The sequence below is a fragment of the Parasteatoda tepidariorum genome, chromosome 8, assembly GCF_982258835.1.
Source record: "Parasteatoda tepidariorum strain Cologne lab strain chromosome 8, Ptep-v5.0, whole genome shotgun sequence".
NCBI lineage: Eukaryota > Metazoa > Arthropoda > Arachnida > Araneae > Theridiidae > Parasteatoda > Parasteatoda tepidariorum.
This window is the reverse complement of record NC_141762.1, coordinates 85026243-85047460: the sequence shown is the minus strand read 5'-3', so window position 1 is coordinate 85047460 and position 21218 is coordinate 85026243. Positions and strand designations below refer to the sequence as shown.

At 29.9% G+C, this 21218-nt stretch overlaps 1 protein-coding gene across 2 annotated transcripts in view; it reads left to right on the top strand.

Annotated features, from left to right (window-relative positions):
* The window catches only part of LOC107448003 (uncharacterized), a 50607-nt gene extending 32635 nt beyond the window's left edge, over positions 1-17972 (top strand). For both annotated transcript variants that reach the window (XM_087169227.1, XM_087169228.1), the window contains exons 5-10: positions 2172-2314; positions 6232-6370; positions 8014-8056; positions 9826-10174; positions 12151-12267; positions 16397-17972. In XM_087169227.1, the coding sequence (XP_087025353.1) occupies positions 2172-2314; positions 6232-6370; positions 8014-8056; positions 9826-10174; positions 12151-12267; positions 16397-17236 (1631 nt within the window). In that variant the 3' untranslated portion in view covers positions 17237-17972. The remainder of the gene's footprint in view (positions 1-2171; positions 2315-6231; positions 6371-8013; positions 8057-9825; positions 10175-12150; positions 12268-16396) is intronic.
* Positions 17973-21218: the final 3246 nt, after the last annotated feature.

Genomic DNA, 21218 nt, shown 5'->3' with positions numbered 1-21218 from the left:
AAAAACCTAAAATGGATTTGGAACAGTATTCTTAGAACAAGAAATTTTAACGATAGACTTTTGCCATGCAACGCCATTTTTCGTGACAACTTAGGAGAAAAGAATGTGTTAAAAAATTATAAAATCAAAGAAATAATTTCAAAGAAATCATTTTATGTTCTAAAAAATTCCATCCTCATTTTTCTGCCGTATCTATAGTTTTTTCTTCTGTTTTTGAAGATTTTTATCGCATTCTTCTTGTTAGTGGTCATGAAAAATGGCATAGCAAAAGTCCAGAGTTGCAATTTCTTGCTTAAAAAATACCATTCTAACTCTATTTTAGGTCTTTACTGTAAGGATTATGTTTTGATAAATGGGTGCTACCATTTGAAAATTTTGAAATTTTGACTCTATAAATGTAACAGTGAATCATTTTTAACATCATTCTTGAGTGCATATATTTTAGTACTTATGAACAAAATTTTATTCTATTCACTCTAACGGTAAGCTTTCCATAAGGTCACATGTTGGCAAAGTTATTTTATAATCACCTTATATTTGATCACATCATCATTGAACAAAGATTCAAGTATTAACCTTAAAATTCTTATAAATAGTTATATAATTTCTTTAGTAGATTATCTGGTATCACAAGTGCTGCGTTGTAGTGATTAATTTCAGACACTGAATTCTAGGTCGTGAGGGGTTGCAAAAGACCTGAATCAAACCTATTTCTTTGATCTCTATCTTTTATATGTATTTTAAATTCTTTTAGACCTCTTTATTTATCTATCTATGCTTGCAATCCCATGAACATTTTGCATATGAAAAGAGGTCTAAAGTATAAGCCGATCTTGCCCTATTTAATTAAATGTTATAGCTTTAGTCAGTTACTGATGCCTACAAAAAAAAGCATGCTTTATAAAAATAAAATAAAGTACTGTTCATATAATTGATTTATATAACTGTATAAATGGTATTCAATCTGCTCATGATATCTTGAAATTGAAAATACCTAAACTTTGTATCCAATGCTCTTAGACTTTTTTTAGTCTTAATCCTCAGAATAATAGTAATTTTGTGCTTTCAAATTATACGTTTTTTCCCCCATCAGTTTTATCTATTCTTATAATCTATTATATTTACATGATCTCATTAGTTTTTTTATAGATGTAATGGTTACATACTTTAAACAAATGAATATTTTATAGTTAGAGAAATTAAGCTACTTTGTTAAGAAAAAGTGAAATTTACCTATATATTTGATATTTTTGTAAAAGTCTGTTGCCTAATGACAATTTTCATAAAAAGATGCCTCCTCATTCCAGGAATAAATCCCCAAAACACTGTATATGCCTGTCGGTACCTTGTGAACACTGCTTTTGATTTATTTCAAAAGTATTTATTTTGATATGTTTTAAGGGATTAAAAAAGTAATGCGTTACTTCAATAGCCCATTGTGGGATACATGAAAAGTTGATTCTATATGTTCAATTTTTCAATTTAGTGACATATTGCATGATGATGACTATGTGCTCAGCATTGTACACAGACCACCAGGCAAGCTGGCACCCATTAATTTGAAGCTGATAGGCTTCAAACCACTACCAGGGATATGTATTAGTGGTTAGGTAACCGTAAGGGAAAGAAATTTTGAACCTTGTTAAAATTTTTTTTATTTAAGTAAATATTTTGTGTGTTTGTCACTGGGAACTAAAATTTTGCCAATAGTGATAATGATATGTATATAGTTCATTGATCGTTTTTTTGGAATGTATGGCAGTGTATGGAGAAAAAAAAATTGCTCTAAATTTTTTATTTAATGATGATGAAACTCAGGGGGTTAAAGTTTGACTTAGGTTGTTTGTGTGGTTAAAAATTAAGTTTACTTATTTATTTATTTATTATTATTTTGCAGACAATAAAATCTTCATTTAAATATTGACATAGGTTGCTTTTATATTAAGTCACTATAGTTTAAACGTTCAATTGTTCATTGAAAGTCAATGAGAATGCATAACTTTACCTATTTCCTTTAACTGTGATATAATTTTCATATTATCATATAGTTATTTATTTAATTTGTTCATTATTCATGTAGAAATGTATTATTTGTGAGTTGTTGCAGCAGTATAGTTGATTAGTATTTTTCCTGCACTCACTTAATTTTTCTTCCTTTGGTTTACTTTCAGGTTTAGATTACATTATTGAATACAAGAATATGGTTTCAAAGAAAGGAAGTTTGCCTTTTTCTTGTAAACTCTGCAATTCATCAATTGGACGTCTAACAGTTGTGGCACATGTTATAGGATCTAAGCATAGACTAAACTATTTGGTGAGATCTTAAAATAATTTGAAAGCATTTAATAGCTAATTTAGAGTGCTAATTCATTATCAGCTGAAGAAGTCCATTAGTCAGAAGTTCTTTATAAGATTTAAAAAAGAATATATTATAAGCTTTACTACTATTATATTGTTTATTAGTAGTATATTATTTATTACTATTATTTATTACTATTATTTATTACTATTATTTATTATTACTATATTATATTATTTATTACTATTATATTTATTACAGAGGTCGAATTTGATTTTGCTGAAGGTTTAAATTTGTCAGTAGATAATTGTTTTGAATTTGTTAGTAGTAATTAGTAGAACTCGTAACTATTTTTAGTTTTAAAATAAATTTTAAATTTGGTGTCCTAAATTGTATCTTTTTCTTAAGTATTTTTAAATTGATCAAATGAAATAATTTAGTTTCCAAAAAAATGCTATTACAATCTTTTTAAGTTAGTTTGCACAATTCTTTATTATTTAGCAGATGATATGATTGCTATATACTATATGTCTATTTAACTTTGTTTAATTGGCGAAAAATATAATGTTACTACAAGCAATTTAGATGTTTAGTTTGCCAAATAAGCCTAAATTTTTATAAAAAGAAAAAAGATTTGAATGCTGTTTTGGTTGTGGACAAGGCTTCTTATATGTTATAAATTATGTGTAAAAAACTACCTAAACCTATAGTTTTTTTTTATTCCTCTCATTAACAACTCCACATTGTTATATTTACGAAAACATGTTATATTAGGGAATAACGGTGAAACAAACTCATGTTTGTGCATAGTATTCACAAAACTAATTTGTAACTGTTGAGATTTACCATGATCACTATTGTATTTTTGTAAATGGCATGGTGATTTTATTATGATAATATTTGATCACAATTATCTGGTGATTTTACAGTAAAGGTATTATAACTCATTTTTAGTGATTCAATTCCACAAACTAGAGGTTAACTGTGCGTAGTATTATTCCAACTGAAGTGATGCTATTGACCACAGCTGATCAATAATTATTCAAGATTTATTACATCTACTAAATTTTTTTTCTCAATAAATTGGTACTTTATTACACAACTTCAATTTTTTTCACTCTTGACTTTATTTATTTAAGGTTAACATAAATACTTTGCAAAAATGTTACTTAAAGTAAAATAACATGTTTTCACATAACTTGGAAACGCAGCTTCCATGATGCTTCTGCCATAATTCTTGCAAACTATACATGAAGATTTTACTTGCGCTTACTTATCATTATCATAAAGAAGCAGTTATAGACAGTCATTGATAACTCAGCAAAACTCATTTTTGATTATGAAGAGTTGTAGCCAGCAAAAGTTACTGACATTGTCTTTTAAATGAATGATTATAAAAAGAATGGTTTACAGTTTCAGTTGTAACCATGACTTCCACAATTATGTTGTGAAAAATACTTTATTAAGGCTGTAACTGACAAGCTGTTAATCATAAAGTGTTTTAAAGCTGGCTACCTTGATTTCTCTACTCTGAAACACATTTGCACTAAAATTAGAGACATGTTCGAGAATAAAGATTTTGTATAGGGGACATACACTCACATTGTGTTCTTTTATGCATAGATGAAGTTTAAAAATTGCTTATGAAGAAATTAATTTGGAGTTTTTAAGTTTATTTTAATAAAGTTTTTTTTTAACACAAGTATTAGATTAAGCAGTGCAGTTAGCAGCTTTTTCAAATTATTATAAAATTAAGTTACACATAAAAGTAGTCAATATCTCTGAGAATTTTCTAAAAAAGAAAAAAAAAAAATAAAATTACAAAAAATTTAAATCAAGTACTTAGTTATGATCAACAGAACATAATACATACCGTGGTTACTTGATGATACACAGTTTATACAATACATTTTCTAATCAATATAGCTGCCACATTTTTTTTATTGGGTTTCATAAGGAATGGCTTAATCCAGACTGTTTGTGAAAAGTTCTATTTTTATGAAAAATCTACACCTAATTTTGAGAATCTAATACAAGTAGTACTTTGAGAGCCGCAATGGCTCAGAGGGTAGAGCGTTCGCCTTCCAATGAGGTGAACCGGGTTCGAATCCCAGCGATGACTGGTCCATATGAATCCGGCTTGCACAGACTACAGTGCTGACATGAAATATCTACAGTTGTAGACGGATCATGATTTAGAGTCCCTTTGCTGTCAGGCTAATCGTGGGAGGTTCTCATTTTCTCCCTCTCCATGTAACGCAAATGCTGGTTAGTTTCCATCAAAAAGTCTTCCACGAAGGCTAATTCCTCCCAATACTTGATCGAGGAGTTCCCTTGACTTCTGGATTGGGTTCAAAATTACAGGACTATGGAGTTGAACATTAGTAGTCGTAAACCCAAAGATTGAGTCAGCTCCTCAACTACGGTCATAAAATAAAATAAAAGTAATACTTTGAGTCCCTGATGACTCAGAGGATAGAACGTTCGCCTTCCAATGCAATGAACTGGGTTTGAATCCCAGTGATGACTGGTCGATACAAATTCCGCATCCGGCTTGCACCGCCCACAATGCTGACGTAAAATATCCTCAGTGGTAGAAGGATCATGGGTTAGACTCCCCTTGTCATCAGATTAACTGTGGGAGGTTTTCCTCTCCATCTTACGTGAATTCGGGTTAATTCCATCAAAAATTCCTCCACAAGGGCAAATTTCTCCCAATACTTGATCCAGGAGTTCCTTGTCTTCTGGATAGGGTTTAAAATTACAAGTCTATGAAGTTGAACATTTGTAGTCGTAACCCCCCTCCCCCGAAAATTGGGTTGGCTATACAACAACGGTTATAAAGTTTTAAAAAAAAAAGTAGTACTTTATGTTGCACTAGAGTTGCACAATGGGATATTGGTGATGGTATCTATTATTAAGTAAAAACCATTTTGAAGGATGGTCTTAAGTCATGCCATCCCCATTTTGATCCTCTGCTGAGTTAGGTTAGATCCATTTTTCATAGCTTTGGTAGCTCGGTAGAATACATTAAAGAGGATTTATACCACACACCCTCTGTTAAGGTGGTCATTACTCGCTCATTGACCGCAACAAGTGGTGCTTGGTTTCGGTGGTCTACTGGGAACTGTGGCTTAAGATCAGTCCATTGTGGGACATTGTGGATCTAAAATAGCCTCAAATTGGTTCTTTCCACCAGGGTCCTGTTGGTCAATTTGTGAAAAATAGGATCCTGTTTTTGATTTTGTGAAAAATCATTAAAAAATATTTGTCCTTTAAGAAGTTGTTTTCCATAAACCATAAATAAATACAAATTGATACCTTGGCAGCATAAAATTGTAACATGAATACCCAAACATATTAATTTTTTTCAAAAAGGAATTTCACTCTGCAACTACACCAAATTAAGATTGAAGAAGCTGAAAAAAAATCTTTTGTCCTCGATCTAAAAAAAAATCTAGTTTTTCCGATATTTTCAGAAATAGAACATTTTTATGTTGTTTTATTATTTGGAGACTATAGTGATAAAACTAAATATATAATTTTCAATGCACTTTGAACAAATTAAATTGATTTAAATTCTTAAACAAGAAACTTGTTAACTTCTGACATATCAGCTCATCTTGGTGATGTTTAATCTTTTCCACCCTTATTAGCCTCTTTCTGCTACAACGGTCTCCTCATCTCCTGTGGTTTTTAGTGTTTCGTTTGACCTCATTATTTTATTTATTTTTTCATTTATTTTTTTCATTTTTTTAAAAACTTAATTTAGTTATCATCATTCATTTGTTATTGTCTTGAGAATACATGTCATGTTTGAGTGCTTGAAACACGACTTTTTATACAAATACAAAGGAACTTCTTCATTGAATCATTTAAAATTTTTACAATTTTTGTTCCATGTTTCTCATATGATGTTAATTTTTCTTCAGAAAGCTAAAGACGAAGAGACATATAAAAATATAATGAGTCGAAAACTGAAAATTAAGGAAAAAGATGCAAAAATATCTGAAGCTATTATTCCATTAGAAAAGCGCTATGGCAGAGGAAGAGTCATTGTCCAAATAAAAGGTAATAATTATCATCATAATATATTTTTTATTTTATTAGTAACTAAATTTTTTTACTTCTAAATTTATTTTACTAAATGTTAGCATTTCTTATATTTTGTAATGACACTATCCAACTAATTATGTTAGATGCCGTTCCTCTAATTTTGCCATTTCTCTATAAAATGTTATAATTAAGCTATTTTTTTTTATCATTTGATATCAAAAACTTTACCAATGAAAATCTTTTAAAAAGCATAAAGAGTTTGTGGGTCTCTATCGAAAATAATTATATGACCGACAACATATGCCTTATTATAGAACCTAAGCTATGTATTAACCAAACTATACAAATAAGCCACTGATGTTTTAAGAATTTTAATTTTTTTCCTTAAAAAGAAAATAGATATTATTCTAACTTAGATCTTACAGTAACATAGCAGCAATATGTTTATAATCCCCTGCTTAAAAAACAGAAATTGTGTATTTTTTGTAACTTAAATGAGGAGCATTTTTTTATTTTTCTAACGTAAAATAATGTAAACAGCATTTTTGTGGTAAAAACAATTATCTAACAACACTTTGTAACTTAAGCAAAGTGTGTTTTAACCTACCTGTAGGCATAGCGTAGCAAGCGGAAACTAGATGAGATATAAGTACCCGAGCACAGCCTTACAGGGGCGCCAAATTCATAAAACTTCATTCAAAATTAATACCTGATAAAAATGTTTTTCTCAAATACCCACTCACCCGTCTCTTTTGCTAATTTTAGGAACAATACCTTTTTAAAATTTTTATCGAATAAAGATAAAAATTAAGAAGGATGTCTATTATTATAGTTCGTTTTGCACATAGTTTATTATCAATTTTTAGCAAATTGGCAGCACATTGAATGAAAAATATTTTTAGAATAAACATTTAACGTTCCATAGAAAACAATGATAGCAATAAAAAAACATATAAGTGTAACAGGAACTACATTGTTGTCGAGTTATGATGATTAAAAAACTTTATTTTTAGTTGTGAAATCGTACTCAATGAAAAATTTAATTAATGAATTCAGTTGTATAAAATCTGAAACTTAAAATTGTGTTGAAAAGCCCCCTTAAGTCTATCAGGACTTTAGGGACTAGGACTAGACTTTAGGGACTTTAGGACTTACATAAGTAAGAGGACTTTTCAGCCTTAAGTCTGATATTATCTATATAAATATACCATGTATGTCAGTTGGCTCAAAAATTGAGTTTGCCCCCAGGGACTGTAAGCCCTAACTATGTCTCTGCCTATAGGAAAATTTATCCGTAAAAGAAAACGACCATTTTCAGCACACAGTCTATTTTGCATGCTGTGAAATGGAAAATTTTGTATTTAAGATAAAAATTGGAGTTAACAATTTATATTTATTATATCTTTCAAATTAGAGAAAAAAATCTTTGCACACTATCTCAGGATATCTAGAAGTTTTAACTGGATTAGTGACATTAGCTGATAGATATGTTTATTGAAAATGGTCTTAAAAAATAAATTTTAGTGCAGCACAAATAAGTTTAATGTTTAGGATTCAGATGATTTTTTTTGTTCTTATCGAATTGATGATATTTGATTATGTGATACCAGATAGTATTTTTTTACATGTTGCTTAACAAATTGTTATTATTTTTTTAGAAATCAAAGCAGAGGAAGAATTACCAATTCCAGTGGATAGTTTGTAAGTTGTTTTATTATCTTCCTTAACATTCAATCTCAATAAATAAATGAATAATACAAAAATTATAAGTTACCTATAAGTTACTATACTGAGCTCTAAAAAATTATTTTAAGTTACTATACTTCTCTATATGCTACTTAAAATAAATCTAATTCAAAAATCTTAGTTTCTAATTGTATTTTATACATATTATTTTAGATATGGTACTTTCTAAACTGCTGTTTGTAGAAAATGCAACACCATGAAAGAATCATCAGAATCAAATGAAATTTAATGCAGAAACGACTTGTACTGATACAAATAAATGATGAAATTTTCAAAACAAAAGAAACAAATTAAGCGTCCGAAATCAGTATTTGGTGCAGCCACCACGCGCTGCAATAAGTGCTGCTATACGACGTGGCATGGAGTCAAACAGATGTTGAATATCTGCTTGAGGAAGAGAATTCCATATCGCTTGTATGCGCAACCAAAGTTCGTCTTTGGAAACTGCAGGACGCGGATCACGAGTGAGACGCCGACCAACCATATCCCACACGTGCTCAATAGGCGACATATCCGGCGAATAAGCAGGCCAAGGAAGAAGTTGCATGCGTTGTGCTGAACAGAAGTCTCTAACAGTCCGCGCAACATGTGGGCGTGCATTATCCTGCTGAAAGATAGCTCCAGGGATGCCTTGAAGGAAAGGAACGACTTCGGGCTGTAGCACTTCACGGACGTATCTGTTGCTATTGAGATTACCCTCAATTCGTATCAAATTGGATCGTCCATGATACGAAATCGCACCCCAGACCATAACTCCGGGTGTTCGACCACTATGTCGTTCAATAATACACTCAGGAAGGCAGCGTTGACCGGCATAACGTCTAACACGAACACGGCCATCATGGGTCCACAAATTGAAGCGTGATTCATCTGAAAAGACAACTTGGTGCCAATCAGCTCGCCAGTCTCTGTGCTCAAGAGCCCACTGCCGACGCAGCCGTCGATGATCCGCCGTGAGGGGAATCCTGTATAATGGCACCCTTGCACGCAATCCACGGCGCAGCAGACGACGACGAATTGACGAAGCCGACAATTGTACACCTGTAGCAGTAGACCAATGTGCTGCCAGCTGCCTGGAGGAAGCTGTGCGATCATTCACCGCCATGCGGAGCAGGTGTCGATCATCGCGCTCTGACGTCACCTTCTGTCGTCCAGTGCCTGTTTTTCGAGTTGTTCGGTGCTCGTCGGTCCACTGCTTCCAAACTCGCAACACTGTGGAACTGTTCCGCTGCATACGAGCTGCTATTGCGCGATAGGAAAATCCTCCTTCTCGAAGGCCGATTATCCTCCCTCGTTCAAACTCCGTAAGTTGCTTGAATTTCTTATTCTTCCGTCGTGGAGGCATACTCAGGTCTCACTAAACGTTTGCCACTAACAAATAATCATAGACTATTTTCAACGTCCCGCTACAGCACTTTATTTATACGCTTTCAGCATCAATTCAGAGGGCGCTGCGCGCGCCACGCACTCGCGATGGCTCTGAAACTTTATTAATTTGCATAATATCCTATAATTGACATTTGCTGCGAATTTCATTTGATTCTGATGATTCCTTCATGGTGTTGCATTTTCTACAAACAGCAGTTTAAATAGTTAGTGATTTTAATTTACATGTCATATGTTGATAACATTTGTAATTAAAATACAAATGAAAGTATTATAATCTAGTTTTTTATATTTTTGTCTTAAGGTAAATAAATAACTAGTCATTTTTATTATTATAGAATAGAAGTAGTTGAGGACAGCAGTATGACTGCTGCTTCTAATGAAGATGCTAAGAGGGTTACTGACTATACAAACTCTTCCATTAAACGATCCATGTCAGAAAATGATGAAGCAGTTAAGCTGCTGAAAGTTGAAAGAGAAGAAGATATGCAGAGGCAGATTTCTGGATTGGATAGTAAGACACATGGTACAGTTGTTAATGATTCCCAAACTGAACAAAATAGCCAAGATTCCGAGGGATTTACTGATGAAACACATGATAAGTCTGCTAATTTAGATGACCAGAAAGAAATGGAGGTTGCACCAGAGTCTGACAATTTTGATATTTCTTGGCTTTTAAATGCACTGGTTAGTAAATATTAAAAAAAAAAAAAAAAATTCTCTCTATAAATTGTTGTAAATATAAGGATGCTACCTACTATAAAATTTTGTAGCCCTTGTTAAAAAGTCCAGGAAATTTTTCTTGGTTTTTCTAGTCATGAAATGTTTAAAAAAGTGCATATTTTAGTATGTTCGTATGTTTATGTTCTTAAATTTCCTATTTTTGTTAATGCTTGGGTAAAGAGGTTAACCTTTTGATAATTATTAAATAATCTGAGCTTTATAAGATGACAATAAATTATGAAGGAGATTTTTTATTATATGAGGATCTAGACAATCTGTTAATTATGTCATTCTGTTCCATGTTTTGTTTTATCCCCCCCCCCCGAAAATTATTGGTTTGGTTTTTATACCTTCTTAATGCTGATTTGTTCAATTTGATACTTTCTAGTAGTGGACTTAAAATTTTTCTGAAGGTTTCTTTTCTGAAACCTTTAATTTTTTTAGACTCTAAAATGTTCTCAATTTTATCCTAAATTAGATTTAAATATCTAGTTTTATTTTCTAAATTAGATTTTATTGCAAGTTATGTAATAGGATTTGGTAAATCTCTTATTGCTTAAATTTTCAATATAATTTATTCAATTCGATAATGACATAATGATAATAAAACTTTATAACTGGAAATTCTATCCTGCGATAAGAGATGATATCCACGCTATTTATATGATTTCCTGTTTGGGAAATAGAAATACCATTGCTGTAAAAAAAGAGTCTTTTACTATGATTGATTTAATGTAAAAGTATTGTATTTATATATATCTGCAAAGATTAAAGTAAATACTACAAAGGTTGAAGAGAAGACAGCTGTTTTTAGTGAAATAAATGAAAAAATGTTCTCAACAGTTTTTGAAATTTATTTTTGTAGATCTTCGACCTATTGTTTATGGATTTTCGAAAGAAGCTATTCATCGGGGTCTGAAATTTTAGTCCTAAAGATGCTATCAAGACTACTATTTTGCATTTATGAAAATTTTGAATAATTTTTAAAATGCTTACAGATGTAATTAGAATAAAAAAACAATACTTTAGGTGACCAAAAACATAAAACAATGTAGAAGCTTAAGCTTGCTTACGGCAATAATGAGGATATTAAATCCAAATAAAGGTCATAATGTTTAAATTTTTTTAGAAACAATAGTTTTGAAGGTAAAAAGTGGGTGAATCAACATTTCTTGTTCTAAATTGAAGAGAAATTTAGCCACTTGATTTAAAAACATTTCCATGCATTGCTGGTTTGAGGCACCAATAATGTAAGCGTATTTAGTTTTATTTAAAACTCAACATTCTAAAAGATTTAATTAACGTGCCAGCCTTAAATATTAGCTAAATACTGCTATAAGTTAGATGGTAAATATTTTTTTAACCAGTTTACAGAATAACCAAATTACTCATTTCTTGTACTTAATGCTATGACCGGCTAGTATAGCCTGGTTGGTGGGGCGTTGACCCATGTCCAAGAGGTTGTGAGTTCAATCCCCTCTGACTGCAGACTCCCCCTGTAGTAAATGGTAACTGGTCACGTTAAACGAGTCACAAAGTCCTTTATGTCCTCGTAACAAATCATACTCTTGGGATGATTTGTTATGGGATCTGAATGTTTATGGTTTGTGAGATTCGTCGCTCTCTTGTTTAGGTAAAAATTATGATCTATAGATGAATAAATGAATGTATGAATATGTGGCAGAAGTTGGATTCTTAGCCATAGATGGCGCCCCTGGAAAATAAGATGAAAGACACCCCCTTTCCCCTAATGGCATATCGTAATAACAACAATGCTATGAACCATGATCTATATTACTTTCGTCAATCACTGGACACTTTTCACATCTTTATGCAGAATTATTCTATGCATTAATGATACAACTATTTATAAAAGTTTTGATGTGGGATCAGTGATAAAGTAAAGATATATTTTCTTAAATTAAGCCTTTACATTGCAGGCTAACCATAGCATATCATCTGAAGAGGAAGCTGACACAGTATCCAAAGTTATCGGAGTATTGTTAAAGTCTCTGCTTCATTTCAAATTGCAAACATTTAAAAATGTTAATCTAGAGGTATGTTTTTATATATGATATTTTTGTGTACATATTAATGTATTTTGTTTGTGTGGAGGTAAGTGAAATATTTATAATTATTTTTCAATGACTTTAATAAAATTTATAAAATTTTATGATTTTTTTATGTATTGATTTTTTTAAATTTTAATTAGTCAAACTGCATGAATATAAAATTAAAATATATTTCATCATATAACCTATAGCTACAATGTTCTTTTTTTTGTTGGGGAAATAGGAATTTTTGCTACTTGAATTGTTTTTAATCCAACATTTTGTTACTATTATTATTGAATTTTTTTTGTTAAAAAATTTTTTTTTATTAATAAAAAGTTTTATATTCGTAAATTTTTTTAGAAAAGCAATTTTTTGGAAAATCTGTTTTAATAAAATATCAATATATATGATTTATTTAAAGGAGAATGGGATAAAAATGGGACAAAATGTCTGTTCAATTTGATTTTTGAGAACTCTTTTTCTTCTTCTTTTTTTCATTATCAGAAATGAAATTTCAATGATGTGTACTATTAAGGTCTTTTATGAGCTGAATCCAGACAATGAATTATCAAGAATGTTATTATTCTCTTTATAAAAAGGATAAACTCACATTATATCTCTGGCCCTATAAGTTCTGCAAAGATATGGAAGAACCAAAAAGAACATAATTTCTGAATATCCATGTGATTTTTATTTTTCAGTTAAAATGTCTTCATTTACCACATAAACTTGCCTTTACGGTTCTATTTCAATTCTGAGAATTCTTTTAGCAATTTATTTCTTACTATCCGATTCAATAGATTGTGAAAGAGCTGTATCCTGTTACGGCCAAATTTTTATGAAACAAAGACAAAGTTTGAAAGAATATTCACCTAATAAACTTCACTTTAATACTTGCTGTTTTGTTGATTCAATATGGATATAAGGTAAATTAGTTAAAATCTTTTCTTTATTGAATTGAAAAATTCTAATTACCACATAGAAGAAAATGAAAATTGCATTTTTGTTCAAGTTTTTTTTTCTGTTCTAGTTTTATTTAAGTCATTCACAATCTATCTGCATGAGTTAATAAAAGGGAAATTATGTATTGTTTTCTTTTAGTGTATTAAATTATGAATTTCTAAAGAATAATCATTCTAGTAAAGTTTACAAGTTCCTATGATCTACATTTTTGCTTACAATTTTTTAATTGGTCTACTTTTCTACTTAACTCTTGTCACATACCCAAGTTAACTTTTTAAGTTCCATAGAATAGAAAGCATTGATCTCCCAAGAAATTTAGAGTCGTAAGTGTTAGTGAAAAGTAATGAAGTGCATTAGATTTATCTATGTTATCAATATCCATTTACTATTGACGATCATTTTCCACTTGAAAATCTGTAGAATTATGCTTGAACTTTAATTTATCAATAAACTGTCTAAATTAGCCTTACATACTCTCATTTCTATGAGTTCTCGTAACTGTAGAGTTTTAATGACATAGTGAAGTCCTGATAGCTTGATTCCCAACCATTTTGTCGATAATCAGGATCATTGCTAACTCTGAGTACAAAAAACTTGCATTGTGAAGATTTTTTTATAAATTTATTAAGTGCAACTATCCTTTTTTTTATATCATACCTTTTCAGATAATATAATAGTGTCATCTAGGAAATTCAATCGACATACACAAGCAACCAATCGGTCAATTAATGCAACATATTTATGAAAGTGATACAATCCAGTGTGTTTGATTTTGACAAAATATTGCTTTGTTTATATTTATCTATATTTTATCAAACTTTAAAATTACACTATTGAACAATTATATTTTCACTATTACAAATAAGATGTTCATATGGCTTACATTATACTCTACAATTTTACATTAAATGTATTAATTTTATGTGTGATATAAACATTGATTATGTAAAATTGGACAGTAGATTTTGATATTTACTTTGATTGCTTAGCTAGTGAAACTTCTTCCATTTCTTCTTTAAAAACGTGCATGAGTTTAGTCATAGGTAAGAAGAAATGGGAATATTAAAGCTTCATTATATTAGAAGTTTTTTAGAAGTTTTTACTAAAGCTTCATAATGCTTCCACATGTTTAACCCTTTAAAAGTCGTAAATTTTTAAAAAATTTTTTTTTCTTAGTAAACTACATTTAAATTTGCATACTAGCTTTACTTTTATAGAGAAGTATTGTAGAGGGGCAAAACATTAAAATAAATGTGCTTATTTTCAAAATATCAAACATCGACAAATGTTTATAACAAATTTTATAATGAATATAATTTGTTATAAACATTTTTCAATGTTTATAACAAATAGACTTTGATTGCTTAGCTAGTGAAACTTCTTCCATTTCTTCTTTAAAAACGTGCATGAGTTTAGTCATAGGTAAGAAGAAATGAGAATATTAAAGCTTCATTATATTAGAAGTTTTTACTAAAGCTTCATAATGCTTCCACATGTTTAACCCTTTAAAAGTCGTCAATTTTTAAAACAAATTTTTTTTCCTAAGTAAACTACATTTAAATTTGCATACTAGCTTTACTTTTATAGAGAAGTATTGTAGAGGGGCAAAACATTAAAATAAATGTGCTTATTTTCAAAATATCAAACATCGACAAATGTTTATAACAAATTTTATAATGAATATAATTTGTTATAAACATTTTTCAATGTTTATAACAAATAGATAAGGAATTCTGCAAGGAATTGAATAATTCTGCAAAGTTTAATTTCTTTTTAATTACAATTTAACTATTTCTGCCTATTTTTCTGTGAAAAATGCTTTCAATTAGTACCTATTTAACTGTATCAATTTAGCATCTATTCAAATTAAGTATTTATTCAAGTTTATTATATTTAATATTCAGAATACTTTAGTTTTGTGTTGATGTAAAAAGGATAGTTTTATAGTATTCATCATTATTGTTTGCATAAATGCCTAGGATACGCCTTAAATACGTCTTATCTTCTCCTCTTATCGTCTTATACGTCTTATCTTCTATGCGGATACGCCTTAGCCTTCTCCAGAAAATTTCTCCATGCTGTTTTCTTTGTTGCCAAAGTCTGCCAGTTTGATTCCCTACTGATTTTGTAATCTATATTTATAAAGTTTAGTATTATTTATAAAGTTTATATTAAGTTTTAAACGCCATCTAGTTCTATTAACCATTGGCTTATGTCTGAAAAGGGCAATATCCGGTAACGAAGGTATTAATCTGTATTTTATGGTAGTTTATCTCATACTTATGCAATCTCTTCTGTTGCTTATATTATCTAGACTTATTATAGTTCTAATTGGTTGTGCGATTATCGAACAGAAATTACTGTAATTGAATAAAAAAATACAAATTTTGCTGAAAGAACCTTTGATTTCTTTCCTTTTGATGTTTTCGATTTTTTTCCAGAATAGTGGGGAGTTTATATTTTTCTTTCAGTAGAAAAAAAATCATTCGTTAATACTTTCGCCGTAACACAGTTTTTCTTGCTAAATTTACGATTTTATCGCATTTGACAAGGTGGTGAATAGTTAGTGTGGACCCTGCTTATTTGTTTTTTCATTATCAATTTTTTTAATGGTCATTAATGTTGTAAAATTTAATTTAGATTTCCATTATATTCTAAGAGCAATAATTACTGTATATCACAGAAGATTTAAAATATTAAATTTTTAATGAAGTTAATATTAATTGGTACTATGGTTAGTTTTGATTAAAATACAATATCTCTTGAAAGATCACTTAAAAAGAATCATAACTATATCATTTTTGTGCTAATACTATATTATCTTTTTTCTTTTCTTCGTTATCTCAATAGTTATTTCACGTTTTAAAAAAATAATCAGCTTAGAAACATTAAGACATAAATGTAATGCAATTTATTCAAATTGACTTACCAGATCATGAATATTTTTGTTGTTCAGGAGTAATATTTTATAGGAAAATGTTTCCTTAATGCAAAAACATTGTTGTAAATACAAATTAAAGATTATTTTCTTGAGTAACTCGTTTTTATAAGATTGAAAAAAATAAATTTTCTAATTATGCTCAAAAAATTAATCATTAATGGTCTTTCACAATCATGTTCAATTAAAAACTATGCTGTTTTGTTTGTTTATATTTTATTTATTTAACAGCAATTGATGGCATCTCTTTCTAATGGATCTGAAGAAGCATTGTTAAAGCTTCTGGCATTGTTAGAAAGTAGTCAACAAGAAGCACAGAAAATAAACATTGATATTGTCACTGAGACTGAAACTTCTTCAAATAGCTGTGACAGGAAAATTTCTTCACTTAATCCATGTAGCAGTGTGGAAACTAGTGATGTTGCTAGAGAACACAGTAATGAAGATAAAAACAATTCACCAATCAAAGACACTGCAGAAATGTCTAACGTGTTGGATACTTTACCAGTTTTACCTTCATCTGGTTCTGTTGCTATACCCGACAAAGTTGCATCAATCTCTTCCACAAGTTCAGTTCCAACCTCCCAGCCTACTGTAGGTAGGGATGTTTCATCTAATGCTGTGTCCTCAACTCCGGTTTCCCAGGTTGCACCAGTCACTGGTCTTGTACCACCACCATTTTTTGGTTGGTCTAATTCACCAGCAAGTACTTTAGCTAATCAGTCACCTTCAAAAGCCCCTAGTAATTTTGCTTGGGCATCACCTTTCCCTATGATGCAAATGCCTGGAATGCCATATTATCAGCAACCAGCAGGTGCTTTTCAGCAATCTATCGCTGCATACTCTGGTTATTCTCAATATGGTGTTCCTGTATCCCAAAGTAATACAGCAACAGGGAACTTTCCTCCTCCTAGATTACCCTTAATATCACAACCTCCACCTCCTCCTCCCCTTCCACCTCCAATGACAACTTCTAATCAACCTCCTCTACCTTCATCAATTTGTCCCCCTCCACCTCCTTCAATGCCACCCTTACCTCCTATGTATCCTCCTCCACCACCTCTGCCATGAAAACGAAATAAGTAGTATCCATATTAAAGGTTTTGTGTATGAATAAATTATAAAAATATTTGAAATTTGTATTAAATCTAATTGAATTGTATTGCAATATTTTTGAATTCGTGCAAAAAAAAGCTATAGTTATTTAATTTATTTAACTAAATATTGTTTAAAATGTAAAAATAATTTGATGATTACTGTAAATTGCTTTCTCTTTTAATAAAATATCTATTGTTGTTGGGTTTAATTCTTCTAGTTAAGTATAATGATGCCATAATTTCTTTGGTAGTATTTTATGTGATGATCTGTGTGTTTTGCAAGTATTATCTAAGTACTCATTCTTCCTTTAAATAAAATATATTTTTTTCTCTTTATGTTTTGTATTTATTTTAAATAAAGATTTAAAATCTGTTTATTTTTTAATTGTTTTTCATGTATCAATTAGTTTTAATATTTGACCATTTATTAATCAAGTTATTCTTATTGTTGATTTATTCTATAATGAAAAATAAGAAATAAAATATATTTCAAGTATGGTATTTAATTACTTATCATTTTGTGGATTGAAATAATTCGTAATTATATCCAGAATTGTTTTTATATTCAGTGCTTTTCCAAAACTATTTTTACTGTAATATGATTGAACATCTGTCTAATAAAATATGTTTCCATTATTTTATTACTGACATTGTATAATTTTTCTTAGTACTTCTGATATTAAAGATTATTTAAAACATGTCTACAAAAATTGTTTTTAAGATTGACTTTTAGCAAGAAATGTGTATAGTTTTCTTTTCAGTTTAATAGTATTCAAAAGTAGAATAAAATTTAAGTTTCGGTCTAAGGCATTGCTTGTAATCTAGTATTTCAGTCTGAACTTGGTACCGTTTTATGGATTGACAACAACAATTGCGCCTATCAGCAAACATTACTATCTACATTTGTCGGTTTTATTTACATTTGAAGTTTTTATTAAGCTTGTTTGAGTAAATGTGTGGTCTGTAGCAATTTGTAGTAAATATAATTGAAACAAATTTTGTTTTTTACCCTAAAAATTACAAAGGTTGTTGGTTTCGCTATACATCAGTATCAATAAGGGATTTCGCTGAAGAAAAGCTGTAGGGCTGTTTTTTTATCGTTTAAAAAAAATTAAAATTTTGCTGTGCATTCCAACTTTTTCAGCATTTTGATTTATTCCACACCCCTTAAGAAATTCTACGAGAATATATAATGCTGACATTCTTTAATTAAGTAAGTATAGTTTTTAATAATTTATTATTTCTTTCTTGTGTAATTTTAAGCTCAATATATTAAAAAAAAAATTTTTTCATTCCAGATAATCTTTTTGGAGTAGTATGGTTTTATCTCATAGTTTTGTTTGACTATATCTCTCTTTTTATTACGAAGCGATTGATGGAAACTGCAATAATATAAGTACTTTTAATAATTTATAAACAAATAATTCTATTTTATTGTATAAATATTTTTATATCTGTATTTTACTATATTTTTAATTTTCTTTCTTCCTTTTTTTTAATACTAAATATTTTAAAAAGTATTACTTGTTTAATAGTTTATTATATTTAAAATTTTTTTTTCCATTTGGGAACTAGTTGCTTTGGTTGACAATATTATTTTTATTATGCATAATATGTTCTTTCCAATCTTATACACATTCATTTTTTCAACTTATTTTCAACTTCGACCTGGTCAATTTTATATTATAATAAAAGTAAAGCTCACCAAACTGAAATATTTCCAATTTTTTGGTTTAGTGATAATGGAATAAAGTAGCATGATACATTTTCTAATCATTTTTTTAAATATATGTAATAATATGGTAGAGTTTCAGTTAAAATTGTTATTTCGCAGTTTTTTTGTTTTTGAACATCTTATTAAGAGCCGGCATAGTATTTGGTAGGGCAGTGAGCCCATGTCCAATCGGTCGTGGGTTCTATCCCCGCTGGCCGAAGACTCCCCTTGTAGTAAATGGTGGCTGATGCTCATTAAATCTGTAGGGTCACAAAGTCCTTCATGTTTCCATAACGAATCAATATCTCTGAGGGTACTGATCCAGGAGTTTTCTTGCCTTCTGGATTGGTTCAAAGTTACAAGGCTACAGAGTTGAACATTCATTGTCGTAAACCCAAAATTGGGTCGGCTGTTCAACGACGGTTATAAAATAAAATAAAAACATCTTATTAAAGGGGTAACCACGTTACTGACATATTTTTATTTCCCTGGCAGCCTTTTAAGTATGAACTCTACTTTTCCTCTCAATGAGGCAGTCATTTTAACAGTACTTTTGACAGTAACAAAGGAAAAAATTGCATATGACACTATTGCAACCAAAAACACCCAACATTTTTATAATTTTTTTTCTTCCATCCTGCGATTACTTTCAAACAAGCGTAACTGTTTATTGAAGAGAATCAAAGCAAGTAAAAAGACGGGAGTTTTGATTAAAAAGAGAAAAATCAAAGTGGAAATTTCTTTATTGAATGATGGTTGTTGTGGCTTAAAAACAGCCTACATTAAAAGTTACCTCGGATCAGGTTGCAATACATTTAGGTAGATATTGCTTAGTAACTTATTTCTTTTGGTAGCATTGAATGATAGTTTTAAACTATTTATAACTGATAGGCATTTCGACTTTTTTGGGAAAGTAATGATTTGAAAATTTAGATTCGAAAATGAGCGTCATTAGACATCATTGTCTTGTTTGGAAAATAATTAATTATCTTTTCCATCAATATTAAAAACATCTCTATTACTAAATCCGAAAGTAAATTTAGAAAGATTGCTTTTATTAGAAGTTCACACATTTGAGAGAAGAGCAGAATTTGCTTCATTGTAAAGAGTCCAAAAAAGCTTTTTATTTTAGTGTGACAAAATTATAGTTATTGTGTAACCCCATGTTTGTTTGAGTCCAGGGCTTTGTTTAATAGGTTGAGTTTTAAAAATAATATTTTTGGAACTCAAAATTATTAGACAAGCTAAATGTGATAATATGTAGAAAAATTCCCTGGTGCAGGGTTTCTTAGAATTCAAGCGAAGGATCTTCAGAAGTTGCTGAATTTATAGAAAAAGAAGTAGAAGGTGAAGCATTTTTTTGAAAAAGTAAGTAATTTTATCTTTTCCTAGCTGTATAAAGCTGTGTGTTTGCTTTATTAATGATAAATTTAAATATGCTAATTAATTTGTGATGATGATATTTTAAATTACTAAATCATTCACTAAAACGTACTTCATAACGTTTAACACTTTTTTTTGAAGGATTTGAATTTTTGACCTTCAAAATTGAGGGACGGGTAGCGAAGAATTTCGGCAATATGGACTTGAAAGTTTTTCTTGGAAATAGAGTAACTAAGCTCATCAGATGTTTTCAATTAAAAACTACCTGTGAAATCAACTTCTTGAAAACTATTAGTTTGCAGGAGGTTAAATAAGAAAAGAACATACTTGAGATCAGTTGAACAAAAATGTGTTTATTATTTTTAAAACTTATATTTATACTGCTAGATACTCGCTAAATTGTTATTAGATTCTCGCAATAAATTTTAGTTGGTAACTATTAACAGAAAGGATTAAAAAAAAAGAAAACGTCGATATTGTTACATAATATGCTGTTTGAAAAAATCTTCCAAAAGAAATGGAATTTTGAAAACAACATAAGAATGGTGTATTCATCCTCTTTTTTAGGAGAAGTGAACGACTTCTTTTCTTTTGTCACTAATTCTTTGATAGAACACAAATGTTGTTCCATTTTCATGTGCTTTTTTCATCAGAAATAGTGAAATCATAAGAAGAAATGTCGGCATCTTCTGCTCGAGTCTGTATTGCATACTGCAAAAACAAAGAGGCTAACATAAGCAATAATAATAAGGCAGCACAATCACAACGAGATAGATTAACAAAGCAGATGACATTTGTGGTCAGGCAGAGTTATTGGCAATCAGAATGGACTAAGGAATAGCAAAACTCTCTACTTATG